The sequence below is a fragment of the Ambystoma mexicanum genome, chromosome 2p, assembly GCF_040938575.1.
Source record: "Ambystoma mexicanum isolate Mex_15411 chromosome 2p, UKY_AmexF1_1, whole genome shotgun sequence".
In the NCBI taxonomy this organism is placed as follows: Eukaryota; Metazoa; Chordata; class Amphibia; order Caudata; family Ambystomatidae; genus Ambystoma; species Ambystoma mexicanum.
The window spans coordinates 1,408,900,835-1,408,923,368 of NC_090923.1; the positions used below are offsets into that span (position 1 = coordinate 1,408,900,835).

The window sequence follows — 22,534 nt, forward strand, 5'->3', positions numbered from 1 at the left end:
TCAGAAAGGGTGGCCAGGTAGCCCAGTGCAGTTGCAGTCAGGAATTCAGCAGGGGAGAGGGGGAGAGAAGAAAGAGGAAGGTTTTGAGGTGCTTCCGGAGATGGTTCTCCTCCAGTTTCAGAGAGGCAGGAAGGCTGTTCCACAGAGAGGCCCCTGCCAAAGAGTGATCTGCCACCAACTCGTTGCTTGGAGAAGCGATGGACCCTGAGGGAGTTGGAGGCGGTTGAGCGAAGAGCTCGAGAAGGAAGATATTTAGGAAGAGAGATTTGAAGGTATTGCGGTCCGAGACCCCAGAAGGCCTTGTGTACAGTGCAGAGGGTTTTAAACTTAATCCTTGCAGCCACTGGGAGCCAGTGAAGAGATTCCAGTCCTGTAGAGATACGATCCCTGGGCTTGAGGCCAAGGACAAGTCTCACAGTCCTGTTCTGGATAAGTTGCAGAGGGCGGAGAGTAGAGGCAGGCAGATTTAGATAGAGGCTGTTACAGTAGTCCAGCTTAGAGAGCACCAGAGCTCTGGAGATAGTGAGGTTCTGGGGGAAGGAGAGGAAAGGAAGAATGTCTCTAAGGAGGTGCAGCTGGTATTGTGACTTCTTGGAGATGTCAGAGATGTGAGGGGAGAAGGAGAGTGCAGAGTCAAAGATGACCCTGAGGTTTTTAGCCTTGCAGGTGGCAGTAGGAAGAGGGCCAAGAGAGGCCGGCCAGAGAGCTGCAGGGAAGGAGGGAGTGGGTGTGCCGATGAGTAGAATCTCAGTCTTACGAGCATTAAGGCAGAGGTCGTTGGCGGCACACCACTCCTGGATGGCAGACAGTCAGAGATGAGGGAAGGGGAGTCAGAGGCCGAGGGTAGCCTGAAAATGAGCTGGGTATCATCCGCATAGCACTGAAAGTTGGGACAGAGAGCGGCAATGCGGTGGGTAAGGAGTGCCAGGTATTGGTTGAACAGCCAGGGAGAGAGGTTAGATCCCTGGGGGACACCACAGGTAGAGAAAAAGATGTTGGAGAGGAAGGACCCAAGTTGGACCTGGGAGGGTCGGTTGGAGAGGAAAGAAGTCAGCCACGCCAGCCAAGCTAGAGGGGTTTGCAAGTTTTTGGTGGGTTGTTTCACTAGCTCTTTGGGTCTGTGTAGTAGTGAGAGGTGTGAGTGAGGAAGTAGGGTCTGTTGGTTACCTTCTTGATCATTCCCTCACTGTTCTGCCTCTTCCCTCATAGCTCACGCCAATCTCCTGGGTGCTCTAGCAGTGCTTAATAGGTTGAACAGGTGCACGAGTAAGAGACATGACATGGAGTGCAGGTGGCATTGCCCCACGCTTAAAAAAGTGCTGCAGTATGGTTACAAGCAGTAGGAGGATTTTCCAGCAACTGTATACGCCATTTAAAAAAACATATATTTATTCTTTTAAAGTGTGGAATATAATGGATTTGGTTTAACCCCAGCACATTAAGGTGGCTTGGGGGAGAAAAAGGGTGTGTGAAGCAGGCAGCGCTGGCCACCTTTTATACCTTAAGCTTGGCTGATCGTTGGGCCGTGCAGTGGGACACAATGAGAGCAGGATGGGGTCAATGTTGGAAGCCAACACTAGGGGCCGCTTGGTGGCCAAGGTTGAAGGGGCAAATATGGGGGGGGGGCTTCTCTGGCCCTCAACTATCTAGTAGAACCCACGTTTTTCTGAGGACAGACAGGTAAAGGTTATTACTTTGACCTCCGAGAGACTGATGTGAAAGGGCAGAGGTAGTTTCTGTCCAGTCTCTGTAAGGTTGATAGACTTCTTGTCCTACTCCACAGCCAATGCAAAGGTGTGAGTGGCAGGAATGAAAGCTGGGCAGAGACGTGACCAGGTGCGCAACTAGACCCTGCCTTTAAAGGGCCCAACTCTTCAAATGGTGGTAGTGAGGCAACCTTCTGAGACTTTATGGTGCTGGCAAAATGTATACTTGAATGGATCTCCATTCTCATAGTCATCTAGGAAGGTTTTCAGCATTCAGTGTCAAATGAACAGCAAATAATTCCTTATTAATAAAACAATATATGTTTTAATTGTTATACAGTTTAGCAATAAGTCAACTTTAAATACTGTTTTTCTTCACCTCATAAAATAATTAAAAAAGGGAAGTCATTCACAACGTTAGAATATCAAAAGTTAATAATACTAGGAATTATTTCAATGATAATCCACAATTTCATCATGAAATATACATGCATCGTTATTACCAGACATAAATATTTCCCACATTTCATTCTCTTTTTCATTATCCTGTCTACTGCAACACTGCATGTGTCTACCCCTAATACCCTCTAGGGCTACACAGTCCAGTGGTAGATGTTTTGCAGTCTATAAGCGACATAGCCTAGCATCTCTTGGTATCCCCCAGACACGCTATCAATTTTTCATGGGTCATGACATCATTAAACTTATTTTTTTTTATTTAAACTTTATTTTTCTTGCACACAGGTAACATCAATGCTTACATATATTGCACATTGCTTCATTACATTTTACAAATTCAATTAGCTTCCGATCCTGAGTCATCTCGCTCTGCCTTATCAAACAGGTATTGTTTATATCTATCCCATATGTTCCTTGGTCTGGATTGGGGTAGCACCGAGTCTATGTAGAGTTCCTCTGTATCATTAGTCCACACCATGTCCTTGTCCCAATCAGCCTTAGTTGGGGGGTATGCGCTCTTCCATTTCATCAAAATTGCCCTTTTGGCTATTAGTAGGCTCAAATTCAACAGTCTACGCCAAGTCGGATTCATTTTCCCCACTGCTCCCAGCAAACATATCCTGGGTGACCATTCCAGTGGTTGGTCAGCCATCTCATCTAAGGCGGCACAGATTTCTTCCCAGTAGCCCCTTAGCTTTATACATGACCATAGCATATGATAAATATTTGCATCCTTTGTCTGACATCTAGGGCAGGTTCCCGACATGTTGGCATATAGTCGTTTAAGCTTTGCTGGGGTATAATGTGTTCTCTGCACTATTTTGTAGTGAATTACCTTATATCTGGAATTACACGATATTTGCTTGGTGAGCGAGAAAATCTGTGCCCATTCCTGGTCATCAAACTGCTGTCCCAGGTCTGGTTCCCATTGAGTCTTAGCTGCGGTATTCTCTACAGGGCGCGTTTGAAGTAATAGCTTATACAATGCCGCCGCCAAGACTTTTTGTGTCCCCCTTGTGAATATGTAGCCCAGACCTATATTTATCGCTGGTTCGCTGGGGAATGTGGGGCATGCTTCTTGTATGGCCATTCGCACTTGGGTATACTGCTGTTTATGTCTATTCGTGTTTCCCACAACCTCTCTGATGTCTATCCACTGGATAAAGCTCTGGTCAGGGAAGCGTTGTCCCCACTGGGTGATCCCTTTGGATGTCCAATGCATCGCGATTTGACTATCTGCACTGAAGGGTGTTTGTGGGTCTCCCCAGAGTGGCATACTCGGATGGTATAGCCTGTTGGTTTCGATTAAACTTAATTCTAATATACGTCCATATTAAATGATTCCCAAGGAAACTGTTTACATATGAAAGGGTACTTTCCCCTCCCCTTATAATACATGACAAATAAGCCAACACTAGGTTTCCCCGCTAACTCCAAATGTTAATCTCTAAAGTGTATTTCAAGGATGTGGCGCATCTTGTTCTTAAATCCTGGATACAGGAGAATGCTTACATCTACAGTGGTTCTATTAAGCCATAACTGAGTTCGGTCCACGAGTTTGACAATAGTACTAGATTTCATATACATATTTTGCAATGGTGAGCATCCCCAAGTTCACAAAACAAAAGGGTGATGGCTGGGAGGTTTAGAATACATCTTAACCTCAGGCATTGCTCTGGGCAACCCTCCAGACCATCGTTCTTCACCTGCCAAGCCATTACAAAAGGGGAAAACCCATATGCAAATCAGGCTTGGTCCCACCTCAAAAGGGGCAGTCCAGCCCGAACTGCATGATCATATCCCTTCTGCACGAAACCACAAGCATCCCCAAACATGTTTCGACCTCATTGGGCCTCACAAGTGAGGAGTAGCTTGGGTCTTTAGGCTCAGCAGGCACGGGACCCATGTCTTGGCATACCCGTCCCACTCGGGGTGACTATAGCAATACAAAAGGGTTATGGCTGGAAGGTTTAGAGTAAATTTTAACGTCTGGCATTGCTCTGGGCAACCCTCCAAGGTACCATATTAAGGTGCCAGGTGCCGATTTTGTTATCTTCCAAAACATATGTAGACTACATGGGTCAATTCTCGGGGCAATACCCACCAACTTGTATTCAAAATAGATGTATTCTGCCGGGTTATGCTTGTTTAGCCTCATTAGCCTCCGCAATGTACATCTTTTCATCAGTGCTAATTTAGAAATCAACTTTAAGCCCCAGAATTCAATCCCATGTGTTAATATGGGCCAGATTTTAGTCTTGTATAGCTTAATGATCGTACCAACAGAGTAACCTCCTGCTTTGTAAGTCAGTTCTTTAATGGCATGTGACGGGGCGGCCCACCACAAATAACCACATTGACTCTTTAGAAAAGTCCAAGGGTGTTTATTAAACTTAATGATCAGACTGGCTGGTTTCTTTTCCTTCTTTTCCTCTTCAGGTTGCTCAGAGCCTACTGGGCTGAGAACTTAAGGGCTAGGGTCGGCCCTTTCCTCTCAACTTCCCCGGTCTGCGCCCCAGACGTCCCTACTGGGCTGTTAGTCACTACTGATGGGTAACACCTTTCTGTTCTTCTAACTATGGCTATCAGTGTTTTCCCTAAGACGCTGGCTATCTGTCTCCCTAGGGAACTTCTAACTTTCCCTCACCCATCGTTGGTTAGTCTCTCCGGCAATAGGGAATGATGCCTTCTTTCACCCAGGGGCCTGCTCATACCTTCCACAGCCTCTCGCTCCTGTCCTGCCACTATACTAACCCTTCTAACTTTTCTCTTCCCACCACGTCACTGTCCCTCCAACCTCACACTGCGCGTTTCCACCTCCACCCTTCGATCTTATTTCCTGTACCACTCTTTTTCTTACTCCTACTGGTACCTCCAACTACTCCTCTACCTCTGTTCCTTCTTCTCCCTCCTTGCTCTCACTCTGTCTCCTACTATTCCTACTCCGCTACTGCCACTACCGCTCTCTCTCTACTACCATTCCAGTTACTCCGTTCCAGTTACTCATAGATATGGAGCCCTGCACACCTCTCTCACTACTTACTTCCCCTCTACCACTAATGTCCTGCACTGGCTACTCCCACCACCAACCAACTACTCCCAACCACTACTACTTCTGCCATTAGTACTACTCCAAGCATTAAGCACTGCTTACTGATGTAATGGATCCAATAAGGCTTGCAGTCCCCTTGGTGTTAAATCCAACACCACCAGAACGTCAGCGTACGCAAGCCATTGTATCTCAGCGCCCTCCCCAACTTGGGTGGTATCGAGTTGTAGTGAACAATGCCATTCCCCAAGTCAGCCAGGCATACATTACTGGCTAATTATGAAGCCTGTTGGGCCAATGGCCTTTCCCAAAACATGATGTGCATTTTGTCTTCAAATTCTATTTTTATTTCCCACCCCATATCCCTAACATATTAATGCTGTGGTTGTGATCTACTTTGTGGTTGCCTTTAGCAGTTACCAGTTCGTGGTGCATTGCCCAGTTCCATTGTACCATGACTCCATGTAAGTCTGATAGGTGTCAGAAGGGAGATCCTGGGCAATTGACTGCAATTTGTGCGCCTTGAATTTGTGCCCTGGCATAGTAGAACCTGCCATAGCAAAACCTACCTTGGCCTCACCTAATACAACGCAATAAGTACTACAAGCCATAGAAAACATGTTTTTGTATGCATATAACCAAATAAATGCAAACTTTTTAGTGTTTCAAAAGTTGTATGGAAACAATAACCACCTCTAAATCATTCTGCCCCCTGCTTTAACCTATAGTAAACTTAGTCACACAACATCAAAACCACACTGGTAAACACACACCCTAAAACCTGTTTCACACCACATTTCCCTAAAACACACCACTAGCCCAACAAAGATAAACCGGCCCAACTCTATGCAGAGTCCAGCCTTTTCAGACCTGCCCACATTAACATTGCAGCAAAGCAAATTTACCCTAATCACTCTGTCTCCTCCCAAACTCTTGCAAATCTTGAAACGCCAAAAGACCATAAACATGGCTCAGCCTGGCCTATACGAGGCCAACACCGTAACACAACAGTATATAGCATAAGGTTTTGCTCATTCACCTGTGGGGCAGAGCTTTGTCTTCACTTAGCAATTCTGGTGACTGGCTGTAGCAGAGAATTAAATTAATGTTGGTTGTCCTACAGTCAGGTTGGTATATTAGAATGCCTGTTGCCCTGACTGACTGGCTGGTGAGCTTCAAGTCAAGTCAAATGATTATGCAACTGTGGCAAGCACGGCGGAACACTGTTTTGTCCCTAAAGCATTAGATCAGACCTTTTGTAAGGGAGGTATTTTTCGAATAGTGCGAATTGAGTAACTTTTAGGGACTTGTAAACAAATGTGAAAATAAAACACTGAGATTAAATGATTTGCCCAGGATCACATACTATGATTAAGCAGTGACGCCAGGATTGTAACCGATTTGAAATACAGGCCCTTGACAAATACCTTCCAAACGCTCGATGATGCAAAGATGTATGAGTTGGTTTCCAAAAACCACACTACTATGTTAGAGCTTACTTACAAAGTAAACAAATACCAGCGTAAAACCAAAGTGGCAAAATATAAACCATTATAGAAACCTGTTAAGCCGACAGTGGCTTTATTTTCTGTATAGGCACCCAAAATTCAGGTACGGCTCCAAAATAAAAGGTTCAGCGTGTGCTGCACCTGGCGAACCACCAGTGACTGAATACATCTGCGCGTTAAGAATGCGTTTGGGTTCTGTCTCTCAGACATGCAAGTCGTGGAGCAAGAACAATTCAACAAAGCGAAATGAAAACGTGATATATATCCGAGTCCCCTTCTCATTATGATCCCAAGTAAGTTTACTCACTGTCAGATGGAACCCTGTTTTTGTATCACTGTCATGCCCCTAACGCACCACCACATGCACTTCTACACTCTTCTACTCTCTGAATCGCCTCATTCCCTAGAGCGCTTTGAAGCTCCCTGAAGGTGGTGTTCAATGCTATACAAGAATAATACTGTAAGAAACTTCCACAGGAGTTCAAGTTCCTATTCAGTAACTTTATTTGCTCACTCTTGGGTTAGCCATTTTCCCAAGGGAGTCGGCGAGTTTTGCTTACAGTGTGCACACTCCAAACGGAATGAACTCTTTGCCCTCTTAAAAATCTATGACGTGGATTTGGAGCTGTTGAAAGGAGTTGGATTGAGGGCAAGCCTAACTTCCTCCTGACAAGTTTCTCGGTGCCCAATAACGAGCATCTCACGCCAATCATTAGTGGCAGCTTCTCACAATACCCTTTGCGCCACACCCAGCACACCAATGCAAGTTTTTCATAATGCCATCAAGTGCCATGCTTTTATACTCTCCACCAATGTAAACTACTCTTAATTTCCTTCTTCTCAAACTGCCAACTATTACAAACTCTCCAGTGCCCGCCATTGCTAGCTCCTTACACTGTGCACCATTGGCACCCTCCGATATTGCTTCCCGATGCAAGCTTCGCACGCTGCCCATCAGTTCAGTCTCTCCAAACTTCCATCCAGTTGCATCGTTCTCAATTGCCCACTAGTGTCTGCTTCCCACACTGGCCCCAGTGCAAAGTTCTGACACTGCACTAAAATGCTAGCTCCTCAAAATTCAGACATACTTCTCACTCAACCCACTTACGGCCTACTGTGCAAGCTCCTCATATTGCTCCCAATGCTGCCTTCCCAGGCTGCCTACCAATGGCACCTCCCCACTGCCCACCAGTGACAGCTTCTCACACTGCCCGCCTGTGCAAGCTTTGTGTGCTCCCTTGCAGTGGGAGCTTCTCATAAAGTCCTTAGTGTCAGCTCGCAACAGTGCCGACCAATGCAAGCTCCTCACACTGCAAACATGTGTGCATCAAACATGCACAGAGGTATCTTGTAGGAGGGGTGTGGTTTTTCTTTGCTAATGATTGTTTTATGCATTTTTCTTTAATAATGTTCATCATGCCCGACTCCAGCCTCTGAGCACGGTACCAGGTAGCCCAAGACAAGACATGGAGTTCTCTTTAATACATCTGTGCATTGGGAATGGTTACATAATCATTGGATCTGTATTCCAGCAACTGTTGGCATTCAAAAGTTGCACCCAGAAGCACTATGTACAGAAAGTGTGGGATAAAGCTCAAGACCATGTACGATATGTGGAACTGGTAGTATGCACAGGGATGGCAAACCACATGGGCCTTGCAGTCACTGTCTGCTGGCTGCTTATTGTTTTAATTTTAAGCACACAATCCTCCCTAACTCCTGTGAGTGATGTGTTGTTTTTTGGTCTTTTGTCACTCTAACAGGGAAGGAGGGACCACTGAAGCGGAAAGGGAAGCTCATCATGGACAGTGTGACGCAGCTAGATGGTTGGACCATCCGGGCACAGTTGAGCAACTACTCTGACCTGGTCACCACGCTGGACCTGGCACCATCCACCAAGAAAGGCATGAAGTGGCGGGAGACTGGGGTAGTGCAGAAGCTACTCTCTTTGCCGGCGCAACCACTTTGGAACCAACGCCTGCTAAAGGTAAAGCTCTTTGCAGTTGGGAACTACAGCAGCTCGGGTGCTGGAGGGGATGAGTGGCAGGAACGGAACCGAGGGCTGGAGATATGAGTAGTGCTGGTAATGGTCTGCTTGAGTCCCTGAATACCTTTCCTGAAGGTATGACAGTAGACACTTGAGAACTGGTTGGAAGACAGTAAAGGAGACTGAAGTGAGCTCTCCCTGCAATCCCAGAAATGCTGGAGGAATTCAGTGGGAGGCTTGAGGTTAGGATATGGCTAAAGCTGCTTTCCTGGCTCAGTCACTCAGTTTGTCAAGGGGCATCCCACAACTGTTCGAGGTTTGAAGGATGCCCAAGGGAGTGGCGCTTAAGCTGATTTCCCTGTTTGTCCAGTTCGTCTGGAAGTAATCACTAGTGAATGTGTGGTATTCTGCTTTATAGAACTGCTGACGATCAGGAGGGGTGGCAGGTTTAGCTTCTTATTAGGGACATTGAACAAAGATTTCAAATTGGATATGAAGATAATTGAAACACTTTTGCCCTGTGCAATATCTTGGTGTGTGATTCATTTTTATTTGGGCGCTCCTGCTTTAGACCTTTTTATATCTTTGGTTTAACACTTGCCGCCACTTCCAGAATGCTGAAGTCTCATTTAACCCCATTGGCAAACAAGGATTGTCTCATTACTACCCGCTTCCATTGGACATGAAATTGACACTGCATTTCCGGAATTACCCAGTTTTGCATCACATTTCGTAGGAAACGTTCAAATATATCCCCCAATGCCTCTGATGTGGTTACAGAGCTAGAATGGTGATGCTCTCTGGGCTATGCAGATTATGTAAATTCATGCTACCGTTTTTTATAATGTACAGTGTAAAGGGGCTTGGTTCCAGGCCGAGTGTCTGGAATTAGTTATGGGATGCTTCAGCTGCCTGCAAGACAGAAGACAAAGATGCTAGCTACCTCTGAGCATTGTTAATTAGAACCTTCCGTACATCGCTGAAATCTGTCGTAGGACAGCAAATGTTCCTAGTAGATGGCAGAATGAGATTCCATGTCAAAGTAATGTTCTGAGCAAGCGTTTAAGATTCCCAGCAAATGTTTGACCAACCAGTTAGGCAGAACTTGATGAGAGTTAGAACTGCAAGAGAAGAACTGTCTTTCCCCGGTCTGGAAAAAATGCTGGTGCTGGAATTACTGACATTTTGTCCTGCAATTTTTCCAGACTGGAGAACTTATGATGCCCCAAGTATTTGACAGAAGCCAGTGCCATTGTCGGATGGTAAACCAAAGTAGGATTGTGCAATGGAACCTGCATGTTTTTTTGGTGTCTTGTGGGTGCAGTTTGACATCTGAATTTGGAGAGATGGCCAGCTGCAGGAATGGCACAGTCTTGCTTAGAATGACTTTCGTAGAGATTTTAGACTAGCAATAGTGAATTTAGCAACATATGAAGTTTGTGACTTTGTCGGTCTTGCCTTATGTCAGTTGTCGGGTTGCTCCGTTAGTATTGGGCATGACAAAAACTCAGAGTAAGGCAAGAATGCAGGAGAGTTTGGAGGCAGTTTGCTAAAGTGAGACTGTCACATTAAAATATGTATTTGTATGAACCAGCATTGATTTCGTTAAAAGCAAGATGTTACTTCATTCCCTCCTTTGCCAATTTCCTTTCCTTCGCCTTTTTTCACCCCACTCCACAAAGCTCACATCAGTTTTTTGCTTTGACAGCAAATTCAAATTTGAGCAATTCCTCACCCCCACCACTGCACAGCTCAACCGTTTAACGTAAAAATATCAGCCATCTTTATAACCTGCACTTAACAAAGACCCTTGTATTTACCATGTTAGTCCTGTAGACTGCAATCCTACCTCTGGGTCTCTATCTCTCTTCCTTTGTATCCTCTGAACAAAATGTCACTACTTGTACTCTCTGCAGCCTCCACCACCTCTGCTCATCGACTTTAGGCTGGTTGCCTCTCAGCCTGTCTCTTCATATGGCTTTAATAACTCCCACACTCAAAAGATGGGTCAAGCATTTTTATTTCGCAAATGTGAAAATGGCTTTAAGGACTTTGCTATCTTTATCTCCTGTGGGCTCCCCCTTACATAACCCTAGGTTTGGCAACTAGCGTTTGGTAACCCCTACTATCTAAAAGCTAGCTACAAGTGAGGGCCTAAAGGCCAAATCCTTAACTATCTGGCTCCCTCTAAAGGTCTTCTAAGGGGTTCTTAACCTACAACTCCACAGGTTTTCTCAATAGGAATGGCCATTTTCTTGTGCCTGTAACACACCCTGGTCTGTTCTCTCACTCACGCTCTCCCTCACATTCCTTTCCCTGATCTCGCTACTCCTTCTGCCTCACCCTCTCCTTTATCCTCACTCACCGCTCTTCCTGCTCTCGCACCCTCCAGTCTTCTTCCTCTCCCCTTCTCTCTTTCTCTCTCTCTGATGTCTGCACTGTCTTCTCTTCTCACCTCTCTCCACACCCTCTTCTTATCCCTCTCCTCTACCCACATCCACCCCTCTCGCCCGCCCTACCTACTGCAATCACTCTAAAACCCACTTTTTCATTCATATATTCAAACTGACGCTACCACTCTCTCTACCGCCCAACCAATCGCACCTGAACTCTACACTAACTCTTCAGCACTCTACTCTGGCATCTGTTCTCCACCTGGTCTTTTGGTCCACCTCCACGCCTCCTGACCTCACACATACAGCCAACACCCTGTTTCCAATTCCCTCTCTTATCAGACTTTTCCGGGTTCTATCCCCCCTTCTATTGGTTCTTGCACTTACCCTTATGGGTCTGACTATTTGTTTTCTTTCGCCGCAGTGAGTTGTTTGCTTTGCTGTCATGTTGGGATTTGATTCTTTGTACTGTTGTGCAGGCTTTGTCATGTGCAGTGATTCACTTTCTCTGCCCATTCTTCTCATTCGCCCCTGCAGCATATTCTGGTCCTCATGTTACTGAAACACAAGAAAAGAGAATTCTGGCCAAAAACAGTACTGTGAGGCAATGTGTGACAGCAGGTGGTACCCACATGAACATTCAAGGCATATTAGGGGGTTTCATTGACCGGAACCCTACACACCCCCTGCCCCCAACTCCCTTTCTCCACCTCTGGGAAATGGCTTGCTCTGGCTTTTGACTTGGCAGGCCCCCTGCCCCAGCTTGGGAGGGCTCCCTGTTCTCCTCCCTGGCGTTTACAAACCTCTACCTCTTCATCTAAGTCCCCCTATCTTCTTCAGGGACTCTTGCTATCTGGGGTATCTTGAGAGGAAGTCGGTATTGGCCTGTCTTTTGTCAGCACTGTGCTCCACAGAGAACGTGTATGGCTAACAAACTAAGAACCATTCTAGGACTCTGGGTTTGGTGTTTTTGGTACGTGCCATCCACACCAGAGCAGAATGATGTAAGGCCCCAGCTCTGACATCCTGTAGGAGTAGAAGATAAATCCTCCAGACCCCTTAGATTTGCCGTATCTACAATCTTTAGTTTACAAATTGCAAAATTGGCAACCCCTTGGGGAAAGGGTAAGTGGATAAAAAAGATCATAACTCAGCTTGCCGCCCTGTGAACTCTCGTGCTCATCCTGAAGACTCTACGACTCTGCTTACCTGAAAATGAAAGACAGTATTAAATCTACTACTTTCCGAACACTCGCTGTAAGCCCTTTGAAACATGTATTCACTCTGATGCCTGAAGGCCTTAGTGAAGAGCTGAAAGGCTTTCTTGAAAGACTCAAATTCAATATATGCTGAATAGCTGTCCAAAATTAAAATATTGCATCTTAAGGTTTCTTGTTTCTTCCTCACAAAATGCTTACATAGCACTTGTATTCCTGACTAATGGGTCATTCAACTATATACTATATTCAACTATATGCAACTATGTACAAGTGCGCAGTATGTGCTGTTATTGCCCTTTTCTTAGTTTAATGTTAAGTTGTGTGTGATACCCCAGTAAAGTGTTGAAAATTTTCACCGCCACCTGATTGTCCTGACAGGCTGACTCGCAAAACGCTCTTTGCGCTGACCGCGCAATAGGCTAAACTGTTCCAGTATTGTTTGTGGAAGCCCACTGAAGCTTCTGACAGGATTCCAGTACTTCCGCGTGGCACGTGCACATGTTTGCAGGTTCTTTTCTGTTAGGATCGCAACACTAGCAAACCGGTTTTCTGATTAACGGATACCGAAAACATTGCGCACATGGGTTAGTGTTTTAGTTTCAATCCGGGCTCGCAAAGCAATTTTTTTCTTGCAATATCCTTGCAGCTCAAATTGGATTTCAATGCATGTTTAAGCAGTTCACAATTTCCTATAAATCTACATGCACGTAGATCTACTATCTCACCTCTCACCACGCCTCTCTCTTGGAGTGATCTCTTTCTCCTTTCCTCCCATCTCACCCTCTCTACCCCTCAGGCCAAGCCAACTCCATCACTGTCACCCACCTTCTCGGTTATCCGACCTATGAAGCGTGTGTCAGTTGAGGCTTTTGCCGCCACTTTCTCACCCCCTCATCCTCCTCTGGCTCACTCACATCCTGACACAGCCCTTTCCATGCTCCACTCTGCTATCTCTGATACTCTTGATGTTCTTGCCCCTGTCATGAGGATCCGCTTGAAACCCAAAGCCAAGTGCAACTCCTGGTACCCTTAAACGCAAGTGCAGGGTGGCTGAGAGGAAATGGCGTGCTTCCTGTGCATCCTCTTACAAACTGGCCTGCCGCCTGCTCCAAAGGCAATACCGGCTCTCTGTCCGTACCAAGAAGAGAGCCCACATCCAAGCCCGTGTCTCTGCGGCATCCAACAACTCGGCCAAACTCTTTAAAATCTGCAAGGAGCTGGCCAATCCTGCTGCAGTCTCTACCTCTTCTGTCACCTCCCAGCCCTCTGCACGGCCCTGGTTTCTCATTTCATCTCTAAAACTCAGGACATCCTGTCCTCTCTCTTCCTCTCCCCCTCCTCCTTCTACTCTCTGCTCTTCGTCTTGCCCCCCTGTGACCACCTCCCCTCCCTCCTTCTCTACCTTGCCTCTGTTCTCCCCGACAAGGTTTCTAGACAAGTCTGATCTATAAAAGTCTTGTCAAAACAGGTTCTCCCCTGTTCTTCCATAACCATCAAGGATCACATTGACACCCTTGCTCCTGCTCTAGCTGACTTATGCAACCACTCCTTTGCCACTGGAGCCTTCCCGTCCCCCCTGAAGCACTCTCTTGTGCAATCTCTTCTCAAGAAACCCTCAGCCGACCCCTCCTGCCCGGCTAACTATCGCCCGATCTCCATCACTCCTTTCTTGAGCAAACTCCTGGAGAAGCTGGCCATCTCCCAGCCTAATCTTCACACTGAATCTGTTGGTTGGCTCCATGACCATCAATCTGGCTTCAGAGCAGCCAGAACCACGGAAACTGCTCTCCTGAACATCTGTGAAGACCTGCTCTCCCACCTCGATTCTAATACCCCCTCTGTCCTCCTCTTACTCTATCGGTCTTCTGCCTTTCACTCTGTCAACCATGCTAACCTGCTCAACCAGCTCCTCGATAACCTGGGTATCACCAATCAGGCCCTGGCCTGGCTGACCTCTTTCCTCTCCGATCAACCCTCCCAGGTTCAACTAGGATCCTTCATCTCTCTCTCTACCTGTGGGTGTTCCCCAGCGGTCTAACCTCTCCTTGGCTGCTCAACCAATAACTGGCACCTTTTACCCACCACATTGCCGCTCTCTGCCCCAACTTTCAGTGCTATGCGGATGACACTCGGCTCGTTTTCAGGCTCCCGTCTGCCACCTCATCTCCGACTGTCTGTCTGCTATCCAGCAGTGGTGTGCCGCCAACAATCTCTGCCTTAATGCCAGTAAGACAGAGATTCTCCTCATCGGCACACCTGCTCCCACCTTTCCTGACGCTCTCTGGCCAGCCTCCCTTGGTCCTCTTCCTGCTCCCAACTTTGAGGCTAAGAACCTCAGGGTCATCTTCGACTTCGCACTCTCCTTTTCTCCTCAGATCTCTGATGTCTCTAAGAAGTCGCACTACCAACCGCACCTCCTCAGAGGTATTCTTCCTTTCCTCTGCTTCCCCCAGAAACTCACGGTCTCCAGAGCTCTGGTTCTCTCTAGTCGGGACTATTGTAACAGTCTCTTTCTAAATCTGCCTGCTTCTACTCTCTGCCCTCTGCAACTCATCCAGAACAGGACTGCGAGACTTGTCCTTGGCCTCCAGCCCAGGGATCATATCTCTCCAGCACTGAAATCTCTGCACTGGCTTCCAGTGGCTGCGAGGATTAAGTTCAAGACCCTCTGCATTGTCCACAAGGACTTCTGGGGCCTGGGGCCTCAATACCTGTCATGATGCCCGCTCCCGGGGAGCCGTTTCAAGCCCGGCGTCCCCAAAAGCGGACATCCAGTCCCCAAGGAAGGACCCAGCAACCCCATATAGGGGCCCTTTGGACAGTGTCCTGGCGCCACGCTCATAAAAGACATCAGTCCTGGCGCCATAGGCGCCTGACTCATTATGGGAATGCTTGGGTGCACTTACCTGATGCAGACCATGCTGCAGGATCCCGGCCTCCTTGAGGCCTGAAAGGAACTACTTTACCTGTGGGACTAATTTACCATCCGGGCGTGGTCGGGGAAGGATACATACCTGATTGGAGGAAGGATACATACCTGGAACTTCTTCCAAGGCTATTTAAACCCCACCCGAACAGCCACACGTGCTTCGCGTTGTTCTGCATCTAGCAGCTGGACGCTCACCGTGTCTGCTCCTGCATCCTGACTTTTGCCATGCCAGCCAGCATCCGGGATCACCTGCAAAGGGAGAGAAGAAGAGAACAGAAGAAGGAAAAGTCCTTACCTGCTACATTCGCATCCCGGAGACATCTCGCCGACAATCCTGAAAAGGAAGACTTTAATTTAAAAGCTCATTGCGCCGATCGTTGCATCGCCGCATTCCACTCACCTTTACAGGGCGCCTCCATGTTCAGCAGCGATCATCCGGATTCACAGTCACGCCCCAGCACCTAGGGAGAAAAAGACCAGAACAAAAGGTGAGAGATAGAAGGGAATAAGGAAAGCTAAATCTCCATGTTAAGACTTACCTGTTGATTCATTCCCTCTTCATTTCGGGTCCGCGCCGCATCCTGGCATTTCTGGACCCCGGCCCCTAAGGGGAAAAAAAAAGACATCAGCGTTAATGAGCGAATGAAAAGACATTACCAAAAAACGCTCATTAAAGACTTACCTGATTTCTACAAGGATTTCACCTCTCATCTCGGGTCGGTGCCTGTTCCCCGGCATTCCGTACCCCGACCCCTATGGGGAAAAAGACACTAGCATTAGTACATTAATGCATGGACACAAGGGGAACCTCTTATCAAAAAACTTACCTGGAAGCCAAGCAAGTTTGGTTCTCACCAATCCGAAAATCCAGTGAAGTAACTGGATACCAACGCGCCCCTGCATCAGAAGCAGGATGGAGAGCTCGTCCTTCCAGACCCTAAGGTGAGACACTACGAGAAATCACAGAAGGGTTTCAAGGAGGGTGAGAGGGGAAAGTGGGAGGCCGATTGCATTACCCCGCAGACAGTTAATCCCCTATTTTCGCCTACAGAAGGATACTTCTGCGGGCCAGACAAGCCAGATTTGGGGGCCCGGTCCAGTCCGTCTTCCGAACCCTGCGCATCACCTTAGAAGAGGTCACAGCAGCGCGAACCAGGCCAGCGCCTCCGTGGGAGTCAGGTGAGCGTAACAATACCTCCAACTCTCTCTTAGCAAATCTCTTCCTACTCAAGCTCTTCGCTCCTCCGCCTCCCTCGGGGTCAGTCGCTTCTCCAAGCAACAAGTTGGTGGTAGATCTTTCATATGCTAGGGCCTTCCTCTGGAACAGCCTCCATGCCTCTCTGAAACTTTAGGAGAACCATCCCTGATTCCGGAAGCAAGTCAAGACTTTCCTCTTTGCTTCTGCCTTCTCTTTTCCTCTCCCCTGCTGAATTCCTGGCTGAAACGGAATCTGCACTGGTCACCTGGCTACCCTCTGATCTCGGGCCTATGTCTCCTCCCCGCCAGTTGCACACCTGCACTTGCCCCCATGGCAACCCTTGCACTTGGGTCTGTATCTGTAACCCGCCAGTCCCCCTACCAGTACTTGGGACACCTGCTGTCTTTACATGCACTTGCCACCAACTGGCCACACTTTTTATTGTTTGATCCCATGTACTGCACTTCCCCCTCCCCTTTCCCCTCACACTTTTCCCCACACCACCCCCCTCCCCTGCACTTGCCCTGTCTCAGTATCACCTGGCCTAGTAAGATCGTTGTCTCTGTCCCTTTGTTCTCCCTCCCTTGCTTCGTCGCGCCTTGAAACACTTGTGTATAGGCGTATTATAAATGCCATATCATATCTTATTAACTCTTTCTTGTGTCACTATATATATAAATATATACAAATCAGCTTTTGCAGCACTTATCTCAAACTGATGCGAATCTCTGTCGTCTTCTGACTTCCTCTCCTCACTTTCACTGCACTGTATACCTCAAAGTTGGTTTTCTACTTGAAATCTTCTTCGATTATGCTGGAGCTTGACTTGCTGTGACCTTCTCTGATCAAGGCTTGGCGCCGGGAAACACTTGTGTATAGGTGCCATACAAATGTCGAATAAATAAATAAATTAAAGACAGTTTAATAATCTTGGGTCATAACTCGATGAGTTTTACACAAATAAAACAAATTAATATATCATTATTCAAAATAATAAATGAGTTAACAAACTCAAGTAACATAATAAAATAGCAAGTAAACACATATAGTGCAAATAAAGCAATCATACAACAGACGGTGACTTAAATACAATAATATCTGCATAAGTTACATTAATCAATCAGTACATATAACACGTAAAAAACCCTTTGTGTGTGTAATGGTTCTAACAGCAATCGCAGCAACAGATGCCCGCATACCTAGTTGAAGCTAATTGGGATATAGCCTAAAGCTCATCCTCCAACAGATCTTTAACATGCTTCCATATATACATGGTAGAACACCAGTTAGGCAGAAATAGATTTTGTATTTAGGCAGTAGTCCCAAAAAAATGTACTCTTAATAGGCTCATATGAGTGGACCAAACCACCCAGATTGCACATATAAATGGGACCCAATTTAGCACACTCAGTGAGTGCATGCTTCGCAGTTGCCAATTTTATGTGGGAACCTGCAGATGCAACAATAGCGTTACTTTAGCATCCAGACGTAATTGGGAACCAAGGACGGATAACTGTGGCAGTTTATTTATGCGTAACTATAATAGGAAACGCCTAACCTCTGGTGTTCGACCTAGCAATAGATAAGACTGCATCTTCCTATATGAGTGGATGACCATAGAGACAGTCATAACATTTTAGACTCGCTAGGTGGAGATAATCGTTGTACCAGTCTCATCTGTTATATTTTTTCTCAAAGACTTGTTTCCTCTTACCATAGGACCGCACAACGTCAAAGTTAGGGTAGCATTTAATCTGTTCGAAAAGATAATCAATCAAGCTGGAATAGTTTTTCCTTTACATAATTATCTCCTATTCACTTTAGTAACCCACATATGGGATTTGTTCATGATTTTATGTAAAGTAAACCCCTGTTTCTAAGTACAAGACCCTGCAAAGAAGTCGGACCCAATTAAAATGTGCTAATTCAACCGGGCAATAAGGCCGTAGAACCAATAGCCTTTGCCAAAAGCTTCCTTCATTCCAGTCCAGCCATGTTAAATCTCGAATTGCTAGAGCCACCAGCCCATACAAAACCGCCGGACAGAAGCACTGTTGTATAATTGAATCACACTGGCAAATGACAAACCAGCCTGTTCCCTGGCCACCTTTAATATTTGAGCAGTGAGCTGACTTGCCCTTTTGTGCTTATTTTCAATGAACTTGCCGTAACCCAGAGGCCCGTTTTCAACTCCCAGATATTGATAAGTGGGCGTATAGTTGATTAGCCCCAAGTCTGTCCCCAATTTCACCCTACTCACCCTTTTGTTTATTAACATAATCTGGGTTTTATCGAGATTGATCGCCAGATCATGTTCAACCGCAAACTTGTCCAGTTCGTTTAGCAGGGTTCTTACACACAATCAGGTCATCCTCGTATAGCATAGACACAATGGGAACTTCACCAATCCTTGGTGGATATAAGGATTTAACCTCCAAACAAGATGGTAGATCATATATGTACAGATTAAACAGCAGGGGAGCCAAAACACATCCTTGCTTGATTTCCCTATTGATCTGCACACAAGGTGTCACTGTACCCCTATTATCCAAGCATACACAAGCCCCATGTAGCTCCCTTAACATTTGCAACAGCCAAGTTGGGAACCCCAGTTTAGCCCATAAAGTAGATATGTTGACCTGATCAAAAGCTGATAACAAAAGGCATGTAAAGGCTGGGTCCCCCTTGGAGCGAGCAGCCTGCATTTGCTGGTCAAGTTCTCTGATGATATGAACTGTACCAGAACCCACCTGGAAACCCGTCTGAAAAGGATTATGGATGATGTTAACCTCCACCAATCTCATCTCCTTCAGGACTAAAGTAGCAAAGAGTTTACCAGTGATATCCAACATGGACAGCAATCTGTAATTGGTGACATTTAACCAGTCTCCTTTCTTATAAACCGGTATAAAAACAGATAGATGCCATGAGGACGGCACCATCCGCTCCCTGCAAACCCTGGCAAATAGTATCAACAACACCTGTGCCCAGTTATCTGGGTCACCCTTTAGGACTATATTTGCCAGACCCTTCGGGCCAGGGGATCTTGGACACTTCAGTTTCACAATTGCCTCCTTGATCTTATCTCATCCCAATGGTAATGGCCACGGAGTACCAATGTCTACCGGGCTAGTGTCTGAGGAAGAACCTGAGTATTTCCTGCCTACGTTTGTACACCAAACGTCACCCCAAAATGGGATTTATCAATTTCTTTCCAGTTGGAACTGTTGAAAAGGGGGCAGCCCCCCCAGGCGCTTTAAAGTAAGGCGAGATGCATTTGAGGCATTCTGATGTACGAGGGGGGAGAGAGGGGGTCAGTGAAAGAGGTGTGTTCCCATCCAGCAGGACCCCATGCTAACATAATCAATTATAGCGTATTCATATGGTGTGGCCAAAGGTGCAGGCGGTATCGCTATTTTGCGTAGATATTAATATTCCTAGGTAGAAGAGAAGGCTTGTGCGGTAAGCACAGTAAAAGCGGCCTTGCATGCACTAGGCCCAAATCCATGAGGCAATGGAAATCTCCAGTCACGCCCACGCTCCCATGAGGACAGTACGCACCCCCACCCAACACACTGTTTGTCCATTGTTCTTGAAAGTGTTGCAAAGATTTGTCTTTCACCCAAGAGGAATGTGCTCTACAAGGTAGCGATCGAAGGCCAGTGCCTGGTGGGAATGTTATCTCACTTTGCCCAAAGCATGGCCCGGTCCATTCCCGAGTGACCACGAGTTATAGCCCATATAACTAACTAAACCCTAAGATCCCCGAATTCCATGACACCAGGTGCCCTTTGACCATCAGCCCCAAAGTAACAAGTCCTGAAATGTTTTAAGAGGATGGATCATTGAAGCGACAATCGTGTGATTTGTATTGCGAGGTGCTGGGAGGGATAAATTATAGTTCAAAACGACGGTGGATACGGATGGCAGGGAGGGAGGGAGGGAAGGAGTGAGTGAAATGTGCGGGTGAAGGTAAGAGTGCCCTGGGACCTCCTGTTATGAAGCCTGCCAAGTGCACAGTATGAGTGATAAACAAGCTGTATAGTAGGAGTGTAATTAATTTGTTTTCTGACCTTCGGCGTGAGATGATGAGCAGCCCTGCAGTGCCCACGTGATGAAAGACCGACAGAATGGGCTGGGACCAATAAACTGCCATCCCCTATGAATAAAGGCAGCACCTGTATATGGTCCATCCAATCAGCTGTGCGGGTGTTTGATATATAATTTTAGTGTCACTTATTACAATGTTTTACTTTGTACGTTTCTGCTCGTACCTTTTTTTGGAAGAACGTTCTTGGCAGCAGAGTTCTTTGCTGTTGCTCTCATCTGTGCATGCAATTAGACTTGTTATCCTTACCAGATCGACTTGGGCCTTTCTTCCCTAGCGGGTTGTATCCTCTCTGGTGTGAGTGTTTAGGGGCTTGCTTTCAATTGGTGACCCCAACAAGATCCAGCGCCCCCACCCCGTACCTGCAGAGGCTTCCAGGCTTCTTCTCCAGAAGGAGCTGTGCCCACCTACAGCAACTGGCCCCGAAAAAACATGTGTTCCGAGTGGTCTTGTAAGAGCCATTTTAAAAAAAGTCCTCTCTGCTCTTTGAAGCAGGACGCGGCTCCAAGGAGAGTGCAGGCCATTGTTGGAACCTCGTGATTGAGGAATTCGGGTGAGCATGCACATGTGAGTAGACTCTTGTAAGAGATGACGAGTAGAGGACGGATGTATGGGGAAGTGTGAAAGGTGTGAGTACGTGGAGAGCGAGGTCATTAGTGTAACGTGGATGAGGTTAGGGTTATTGCTGGTGAACATTTGTATTAGTTGATTGGTTCAGCAAGGTATTATAAGGTAAGGCATTATAAAGTAAGGCAGGGATCCCCTTCTCGTAATGGGAGTGAAGGTGGTACCACAAGGCAGACTATTTAAAGGACGTTCTTGGAAATATAAAGTAGTAGTCTCATATAAGTAGTAGGCCTGGAACAAGTAGCGGTTGTTATCATAGCATGTTGGTTTAGCTTGTGGTAGTAGTGTTTTGTGGGTGAAGAAGCAGGCCCTAGAAGGGGCCGTATTTGTGTGAGTCGTGATGTGGTGCTGCCCGATTTCCCGAGCAGCATGTGTGCATATAGAAGGATGAGAAAGAAGGGTGGGGGGTTGTTGCTTTTGTTTTTGTTATAAGGAAGCAGCAGCATGTGCAGCACTTTAGATGGGATTTACAGGGCTGGTAAGGGATAGAAATCACCAGCATGGAGGGAGGATCACCAATAGAGCACATGTATAAGGACCTGCCACTGCATCGCGACAGGGTGGAAAAGTTTCCTAGGCAGTGGTTCGCGGAGACAAGAGGAGGGGGGATGCCCTGCCCATGGCCAGGGCAGGGCTCGCACAACAAGAGCATTTTAGAACACATGTCCACTTTTTTTGTAGCGAAATATAAGGGGAAGCAGTTACAGAAGAAAAAAGAGATCCTCGCTCTTTGGCATATGTTCGAAGATACAGAGGATCAGGGCAATGGAGCGGAGGTGCAGTGAGAAGTGCAGGAAGGGGAAGGTGGGGCACAGGTAGGGACCAAGGGTACACCAATCTAAGCTATGTACCCGCTGCAATAGGGACCCCTCTCACTCCAGTAGGATCCCAGCAGTGTCAGCAACATTACAGGCTACCGCTCCCCCACCTCCATATGCCCACCTGCATGAAGCATCGACTGAGTACAGGTCTAGGGAGTTTAAGGACAGGTTGACAGGTTGAAAGGCTTGCTAGCGGAACTCCAGAGGTTACAGGCATCCCCAGAAACAGGAAGGGATATAAGTGCACTAAGAACGGGATCAGGAGATTGGAAGGCAGGGGAAATATTGCTCAAGATGGACGTTGAAGGTATAAAACGTATAGGGGTTGAGAAGAAAAACAGCCCGGGTGGGTGGATTGTGTTGGGAGAAAATGTGGAGGGAGGACATGCTGGCACGTTCACAGAGGAAAAGAGGCGTTGTGAAGAAGGGTATGGAAAGTAGAGCAGAGATGCGGATGCCCCCTATACATAAGGTTGAAGGGAGGACACAGTACATGCCTTGGCCCCAAATGGATAAGAACAATTTAATT

The 22,534-nt window shown here is 46.7% G+C and overlaps 1 protein-coding gene across 1 annotated transcript in view; it reads left to right on the forward strand.

Moving 5' to 3' along the window:
• The window catches only part of LOC138567558 (uncharacterized), a 1,087,151-nt gene that overhangs the window by 923,577 nt on the left and 141,040 nt on the right, over window positions 1-22,534 (forward strand). Inside the window, exon 9 of the mRNA XM_069645895.1 lies at window positions 8,486-8,709. Within this exon, the coding sequence (XP_069501996.1) occupies window positions 8,486-8,709 (224 nt within the window). The remainder of the gene's footprint in view (window positions 1-8,485; window positions 8,710-22,534) is intronic.